At 38.5% G+C, this 8,933-nt stretch overlaps 1 protein-coding gene across 3 annotated transcripts in view; it reads right to left on the bottom strand.

Moving 5' to 3' along the window:
- Positions 1–791: 791 nt before the first annotated feature.
- Positions 792–8,933, bottom strand: part of Trpc3 (transient receptor potential cation channel subfamily C member 3) — an 83,833-nt gene continuing 75,691 nt past the window's right edge. Inside the window, exons 11-12 of one of the 3 annotated variants that reach the window (XM_004646157.2) lie at positions 5,409–5,484; positions 792–1,406 (exon numbers count right to left, since the gene is read on the bottom strand). In XM_004646157.2, coding sequence (XP_004646214.1) covers positions 1,264–1,406; positions 5,409–5,484 — 219 coding nt within the window. In that variant the 3' untranslated portion in view covers positions 792–1,263. Of the gene's footprint in view, positions 1,407–5,408; positions 5,485–8,933 lie in introns of those variants that run through there. The other 2 variants (XM_023706437.1, XM_023706438.1) reach the window with 2 other exon arrangements.

The following is an 8,933-nucleotide window of genomic DNA, read 5'->3' as shown; positions in this document are numbered from 1 at the left end:
AGAGAGAGAGAGAGAGAGAAAAGAGGAAGGAAAGAGAATGAGAAAGGAGAAAGAGAACAGAAAGGAAAGAAAAGGAACATAAAGCCGATGCAGCTCTGTGAGCTCTGGTCACAATTTACAGGAGCAGACTGAAGAGACACCTCATGATAAACACAACTCAATGGGAGAAAGTCACAGGCAGTGCAGACGTCAGCCAGTCGCCCTTCAGTGGCGTGATTCGTCCGCCACACACACGTCACAGTCTAGTTTGTGTAAAAGACCTGAAATCTTTCCTAAGAAAGCCGGTGTTGCCCCCGGAAGGGTGATGACAACAAGAGCTGTGTCCACAAGACAAGGAGCGCTCTGGAGGAGACCTGGGCCTCTCTTTCCAGACAGTCATGATTCATTGCAATCTCAGAATGGAGCAAAGGGCCAAGACAGGAAGGCAGTGGCAGAAATTAGAAGGTTCTAACCAAACAATTGTGTGGCACAGCCCCCAACTTTAAAAGAACTTGGCACCCCATTATTTAAACTCATTGTACTGAAAAATGAGTAAAAATCTGTAAGAAAGCAACGAGAATATATTTTAGAAAAAGCTTTTAATGTGTTGTTTTGAACAATGTTAGAAACATAAATATGCAATGTAATTATATTTTCTATTAGTCCATTTCAGTGTTAAATTCTTCACTCAGGGCTCGATGGTTCTAGGACTATCGGTGATGCCTAAAGCTCTAAGAAATCCTTACCAAGTCATAGTCGGTTGTAAAATTTCTATTTAAAAAAATCTCTTCAACATTTGGACAAGGGAAGGGATGCTACATATTGATGATCTTTTATTTGTATTTGTTTTATTGGCAGTCAATTTAGTTGGTTTAAACATTTATTGAGCACCTACTATTACCAGGCACTGTACTAGATGCTGGGAGACACAAAGATGAATATGACATGGTCCCTGTCCCCAAGGACTTGACCGTCTCTTGGAGCCAAACAAATAGTGCAAAGATATAGAGTATACTCTAAAAGAGACAAAAAAAATCGATAAAGTAGTAATATTGGGCCTTACATACAAAGATAACGTCATTGTTTATAATGTCAAGGCAGACAATTAAAATGCATTTTCATGTGATAGAACAGTAAAATTATTGAGACCTAACTAGGAAAGATTCACATGATAAAGGTAGTTAATACTAAAAATGTACACCATAGTTTTTCAAGTATTTCATACTTAGAAATATTATTGCCCACATTTGTGCTATATTCGCAGTCGAGTTCCAGGGGTCTGTGTCACTCGCATCTCAGCAGGCTGGGATTCAGCTTCTCGCTCAGTTTATGAATTAGAATGGCCAGTTCCTCTGTTGCTTGGCTCTTGTCTTCCAAAAGCTCATAACGAAGGCTGGAGATATCTTGCTTTATTTCTTTTAATTCACCTATAGTATTTGCATTTAAAAAAATATGTATATAGTAATTTGCTCTTGGGTTTAGAAAAGAACAAAGTGAAATTCATATAGCATGACTACATTTACTCCATAAAATCTCCAAGATAGATTTTCACTTTTAAATGCTTAAGAAAATATTTCTAAAAATAAATAGGCACACACACATGTGTATGTGCATATGTATATTTGTGTTACTGTTTTTTTTTAAAGGTTACAAAAATAATCCACCAATTTTAAGAGTAAACTCACTTCCTCACATTTGCTGGGAATCAAACCCAGAGTTCTGGCACACGAGGCAAGAACCCTACCACTGGCTACACCTCAGCTCCCCCGGCTGAGAGATTCTGCTAACAGTTACTTAACGCTCTCTCTGTCTATGGGGGGCCCGTGTTCCCCTCAGACACAGCCTTGACGCCTGCAGCAGACACATCCACTTGCTGCCATCAAAGGGAATTCTAGCAAAATTGAACATTATCTATCAGTTGAGGAGGCAAATACCCAGAAGAAGTAAATTTTAACCAAATTTTAAGGAAGGGATAGGAAAGTAAGTATGGATGTCCAGGGTAGACAATGGCAGTGAATTTGGAATCAGCAAACGCTCAGCTTAGTTTGTCTGGCACAGAGATCTATATACAACAAGGTAACAGGTGACAGTTAAACGGAGCTGGGGTCTGATGCCACCAGTGATGCTTCGATTCACTTTCACTAAGCGCACAAGAATTTTGATATTCAAGCACAATTGCCCCCATTATACAGCTTTGCAATATTTTGAACATACGGAGGTTGCAATTAAAAACTGAATTGTTTTACAAATAGTTATAATGTAGATAAAGCCATACATTTGGGAGAAAGGTTTTACTTGAATCTAAGAAGTAAATCTGAAAATCATTGGTACTTTGCCTTAGCTTTTTTTTTTTCTTCAATTAAATTGAATCCATGGCCTTCACTGAGCCACATCCTCAGCCCCCTACCCATTCTTATCTTTTATTTTGAAACAGGGTCTGAATAAGTGGCAAAGAAGCCCGGGCTGGGTTGGAACTTGATGTGAATCAACGTATGCCAGCTTCACTTAGCTTTTAATAAGCTGAATGGCATGTAAACATATCTGTGAGGATATTTCTTGGTATCCTTTTAAAATTATATATTTCTTTACACCTGCCTGGCAAGTGCAAGGACCTGGGTTTGATCCCTAGTACCGCATGTCAGGCCAGCCCCATGCCGTGCCAGCCACCAAAACCGGTCATGGTGGTGCACGCCTATAATCCCAGTGCTGCAGAGGCTGAGACAGGAAGCTCACTACATGTCTGAGCTGCACAGTGAGACCCTGTACCAAATAAAAGATTTTTTAAAAATTACGTACTTTTATTTTTAACTGACACCTAGAATTATATGCAATAACAGGATAGAGTGTGACATTTCACCCTGGTACCTTTAAATTGCGTTAAAAAAATATAAAAATAAATATAATAAAAATTATATATATATAATTTAAGAGCCGGAAAAATAACTCAGCAGGCTAAGCGCCTCCTTAGGCAAGTTCAGGAACCAGGGTTTGATCCTGGGTTCCACATGCCGCTTGGGCACACTGAACCGCCACCAAGTCCAGGCTTGGTGGTACATGCCTGTAATCCCACCACTGGGGAAGCTGAAAGCAGGAGAATCACTACTAGTCTGAATAGCGTAGTGAGACCCTGGGCCAAATACATTACAAACAAACAACCAAATAAATAAAATACAATTTACATTTTCTTTTATTATATAAAAGTTAGTAAGTTGTGAGAATCTTTTGTTGTTGTTCTTTTATTACCACAGTCTTTCTGTGTAGTTTAGGTTGGCCTTGAACTCATTATGTAGGCCAGACTGGCCTCAAACTCGTGGTTATCCTCCTGCCCCAGCCTCCCAATTGCTGGTATTACACACATGCGCCACTATGCCTGGCAAGAATCTTGAGAATTTTTATGCCCCTATCTTGTACGCTGAGTAACTACTTTGAAGGTAACAATATGCAACTATTGTTATTCTCCTATCATTTTGTTATGAAACTATTTTTTTCATAAAATAATGAAATGGAATAGAGTCACCAAAAAATAGAAAAAAGGAAAGAAAGAAAATCTGCCTCTTCCTCACGAATACACATAGAACATTTGTGGATTCTTTTTGTGGCAAAACAAAAACAAACAAACAAAAAACACCTTTCTTTGGCTTTGGCATTTAGCAAAATAGAATAAAATGATCTCATTTGAAATTACAAACCTGGTAGCCCTGACCTCTCTTTTCTGGTACTGGGGCTGAACCCCGGGCCCTCCAAATGCTAAGCAAGAGCTCTACCACTGAGTCTACCCCCAGGCTCATTTTCTTGCACTGTTCAGTGTCCTAGTAGACAACTTTCATTCCCTCCTGCCCTCCGCTTCCTTGCTCCTGAGTCATGTGGAGACAACGCCCTAGTGTTGCCATCTGTCAATACAGAAAACACAAACTCAAAACCTTTTTTCATTCAACCATTTTAGATTTTAGTTTTCTCATTTATTAAATGAGCAACTATCTTATCTACTATACTCTATAGGTTATATGGTCAACTTCCTTATTAAGGACTTTGTTCAAAACTCAATTCTGATTAATTTTCCTTTTGCGAGAGGGGCAGAAAAGTGCTGCTCCTTTTGGGTGTGGCAGTTGGTGTCTTCCTCCCATCTACGTCAGTTTAATTCAATGTTCCAGGGGAGGTTATTGGACAACTGGTGAGGATTCTACCTGCTAAGCTACATCTCTATCCAATTCCATCTTCCTGAGACTATTTCTAGGCCACAGCAATTGGATTTTTGCTTAATCATATATTATAAATTTCTTTTCTACATGCATATACTATTAGATGGACTTGGGTTTACAAGAGATTCCTTGTATTAATCAGGTAATGATTTTAAAACTCATCAACAATTTTACTAAGGTTGGGTCTTTTTTTTTTTTTTGTAGAACTGGGGCTAGAACTCAGGCCTTCCTACTTGCCAGGCAAGCACTTATTCTACTGAGCCATCTCCCCAGCCCGGGTCTTTCTTATTAATGCAGCTCATCTAGCAGCATCTCATTGGTATTAAATGGTACAATCTCCATTTTTAGGGCAATATTTCTTCCAGGTTTCTTTCTTTTCAACTTAAGGCTTGTGCTTTGATTCTATTCTTCAGTTTCTAATAAAAATATTTGTAGTTCAGACAGATCTCCTGCCTAGAAGACACGTGCACTGAAAAATAGACACACTTAATAGAATCCAAGTAGAAAAGTGAAATTCAAAAGAAACACCAGACCCCCCCACAAAAAAAAAAAAAAGACTTGAGATTCAGTTCTGCACTAGAAAAGAGTTTTTTTCTGAAGCCATGTGGGATTTTGTTTGAGTTGAATGTTTTTTTGCCCACAATGCTGAAAAAAAAAATGTTAAAACCAATGTGAGTGCCAGCCACATAGCTCAGTGGATTAAAGCGCCTGCAAGAAGCATGTTGGCCCCGCCCTTAGGGCATGCTGATAGGGCCAGCACTTGAGAGTGGGCGTGGTGGGGCGTGCCTGGAATCCCAGCTCTTGGGAGGCTGCAAATAGGAGAATCACTACAAGTCCCATCTAGTAGTAAGACCCTGAACACCCTGTAGACCCTTACCTAGAAAAATAAAAAAATTTAAAAAAAAATAATGTGAACTCATGAAAATGAGAATGGATATTATTGACTACCTTACCTAAGAAGCACTTAAAAACGCCTTGCACGATGCTAGTCTTCACATTTTAAGGATTAGTTAGGGTGTTCTGAATAGAGAAAACCTACATCTGATTAACATTTTACATAACAGGTCACTGAAAAATGGAGTTCTAGAAAAGTTATTCCAGAATCTCATGTCAACCTTGGAGGAACCTGCACGGTAACATAAGATTGGATTTTTCAACTGTTTTCCTGTGAAGTTTCTCATGCACACTGAGTTGGCTGTGAAAGGATGCTTCTCAGTTGGAGATGCTTACCTTCGTTAACTTCATCATTCTCTTTGTCTACTTGTGCTTTCAAAACATACCGTTTTATAAGTCTTTTCATTATTTGCTGTTGGGCAAAAAGAAATGGATACATCACCAAATGATATGGACATGTGCCCGAGGTTCTGTTCTCTGAAGAGAACATGCCTGTGAGCAAACAACTGGGAGGAAAATTTTATACAACTATTCACAGAAGAATTAGCAAGGTTTCTGAATTCCATCTCTTTTTCACCTTCTACTGAAATTTACCACATAATCCACACTTTCTGCTCTAGCAGTGAAACAAACCTTTCTTTAAAAACAGGTAGATTGAAAAATTCAAATTCATGTTTTCTCTCAGCTAATGGTTTCTTATTAAGGTACACTGATGCTACATTATCACTTACAAGTACTAATTTCCCACCATTAAATATACCTATAAATATTATATATATATATATATATATATATATAATACACATATGATTGTAGGTTCAATAAAATAATTTGGAAAATACAGCAAATAATAAAAGAAATAAAGAAAAGAATAGCCCTACAATCTAAAGATTATCACTGTTGTTATTTTGTCATATGCCAAATTAATTTTTCTTTGCATTGTATGTGTACAACTTATTAGTATTACATGTCATATTTTCTGAATATCATCTATCTGTTGCATACTTTATTCAATAGCAAATATATTGTGACTATTTTTGCAATCTAAGTGCTCTGAAGTGATATTTATTCATATAGATAGAACTAGAGTTTTACCTTCTAACATAAATACAAAAATTAATTTCATTTTATTTTATATGTGAAACACAAGGTTTTGAATCTTTCCAAAGAAAGTGTAAAATAAAATTGGATTTTTTAAAAACAAGATGAAAAATTCTTATTATAATAGAAACTATTGATATATTCACTTTATTAGACTTTAAAACTTCTATTGATAAAGATACATAAAGAAAGCAGAAAGGCAAGTCACCAACTAGAAGAAAATATTGGCAATATTTTGATGAATAATTTGGACACAAATATAAAGAGCTTTAAATAAGCAAAACTTAACCACACTCTTAATAATGGTCAAAATAGGGGTTTGACAGAAATGAACAAATGGTCAACAAAGTTATGAAACAATCTCAAGCTCTTTTTTGGGGAAAACAAAACTTATGCCTAAAAGGGCATATAATTTTACACTTAAAATAAGGAACAACAAATCTGATAATAGCAGAAGTGGAAAAGCCGTGGCCCAGTGGGTACTTTATACTTGGCAGACATAAGCATAAACAGACCATTTATTTTAAAAACAACTTGGTATTATTTTTGAGCGTTGGTACCTGCTTTCGTGCAGAAGGTCTACTCCCTGGTATAAAATCTAGAGACAACCTACATGTGACTCAAGGGACATAGCAATGTTTATAGCAACTCTGTCCTACATACCAAACACTGGAAACAATCTAAACAAGTATCAACAGGAGAACAGACAAATTACGTATGGTATACAATATAGTGTCAGTGTATCCATTAATGAAATTAATGAACCACAGCCACACATAACTGTGGATGAATCTTAGAAGCCTAAAATCAAGTGAAAATTTCCAGTTACAGATGACTTCACAAAGTAAAAAACTATACTTATAAAGCTCAATAACATATATATATATATGCATATATGTGTCACTATAATTAACCTGTACTTTAAAAGAAAACCAAATCAAGAGGATTAGAAAGCCAGATTGTAGGATAGTAATTACCTCTTGGTTGGAGGCACAGGGGTGGAATAGAAGCAATGGATAGGTAATGTTGTCTCTGTTGAGGTTCATGGGTGTGCACAGAGTAATGCCTAATAGTTTGGTGTGTGTTCCACATATTCTTGTGCACGCGCCAAATATTATATTTAAAAGAAAGAAAAGAGGTGTCTGTACTAAAATGAAGACATAATGAAAATGAAAAACAGACCCCAATTTTAAAGAAGTTGCTATTATGAACCCAAGTGACCCATTAGATGCTAAGGTAAAGTAAAGGGGAGGGATCTGGGATGACGGGAAGTGGCAGTTTCAGAGAATGAGATGCAAAAAGATCCACATGATTGAGAAGGAAAAACCCACTTCCCTGTCATAATAAAATATAAAATCAATAAACTTGAGGTGGAATCCAGACCCTGGAGAGACTCACGTTGTGAAACTGGATAGATCTTAAGTTCATGCATTCATTGAGCATGTATTTACAAGGGGCAAATACTGTGCCAACAAGTGTGCCACAGGCCATGGATCAACACTGAGCATCGTCCCTCGTGCTGGGAAACCTCACACCTGCACAGAACAATTCACTATGCCAGGTCAATGCCTCAGAGATCTAATTAAGCTGACAGACTAGGGAAAGCAGATTCTCCTAGAAAGAGGGTACCATGTCATATGTATCAGTTAGAAGCAGCTTGAAAAGGAGTAAGAAAATTAATCCAGGGCTGGGGAGATAGCTCAGTGGAATAAGTGTTAGCCTGGCAAGCACAAGGTCTCAAATTCGATCCCTCGTACCACCAAAAAAAAAAAAAAAAAAGAAAGAAAGAAAGAAAGGAAAAGAAAAAACTAATCCATAAGAAAGGCTTATTTATCAGTAAAGTAGTAGTGCTGACACTACTGAGAATCATACCCACTTCCTCCTTCCCCACCTTAAGGGAAGGGGGAAGAAAAGGACAGAGCACTTCTCCCTGCTGAAGAGAAGAGAGGAGGAAACCAGAACAAGGGCTCCAGGAGATTAGCTTTGCCCAGCAGAAAGGGATGCTGGCACTCTGTTCCCAGTGGAATGTCTGCTCCAGAAGACTGGTGGCAGGCTCTGATGTTTAAGGGAGAGAGGAAACAATGTGGACATAAGGGAGGTGCAGCCAGAGGGTCATCCTATACCCCACTTATTCAGTAAGCTGGTAGCTGCCCTGGGTGGAAGGAACAGAAACTGGTGGCCCACACCTGCCATCTCAGTACTCTCAGAGACCGAGGAAGGAGGACAGAGTCTAGCCTGGGTAACTTATCAATTTAAGGAAACCCTGTCTTAAAATGGAAGGAGGGAAGAAGAAAGGGAGGGGGAGAAGGAGAGGGGGACGCAGGAAGGAAGGAGGGAGAAAGGGAAGGAGGAGACAGGCAGTATGTGCTGAGGACAGCCCTCTGTGGGGAGGTCCTGGGTTCAATTCCCAGTACTGGGAAAAAAATGAAACAATCTGCTCACCAAGTGAGGCTTGGAGAGGGCCGTCCTCAGGAAAACTAAAACAGACCCCGCCTACAGCAGAGCCCTCTCCACACCCCACCCCTGCCCCTTCCAGCCTCTAGCACCTGTCCCTTCAGGGAGGAAACTGCGGGTTTACAAACAATGCCACACTTTGTAGCTGGCAAAGAAAGTGAGAATAACTCAGGGTTTCAATGACCTTTTTAAAAGTCACTTAAAAAGGTTTAATTTAGAAATCCTACTTCTACCAAAAATAAAACTTCTTAAAAATTACAGTGAACCTAAAAAAAAAGGGGGGGGGGATAGCTCAGTAGAATAAGC

The sequence above is a fragment of the Octodon degus genome, unplaced genomic scaffold (genome assembly GCF_000260255.1).
Source record: "Octodon degus isolate 3935 unplaced genomic scaffold, OctDeg1.0 scaffold00256, whole genome shotgun sequence".
Classification (NCBI taxonomy): Eukaryota; Metazoa; Chordata; class Mammalia; order Rodentia; family Octodontidae; genus Octodon; species Octodon degus.
The sequence above is the reverse complement of the archived record's forward strand: the minus strand, read 5'-3'. Positions and strand labels throughout refer to the sequence as shown.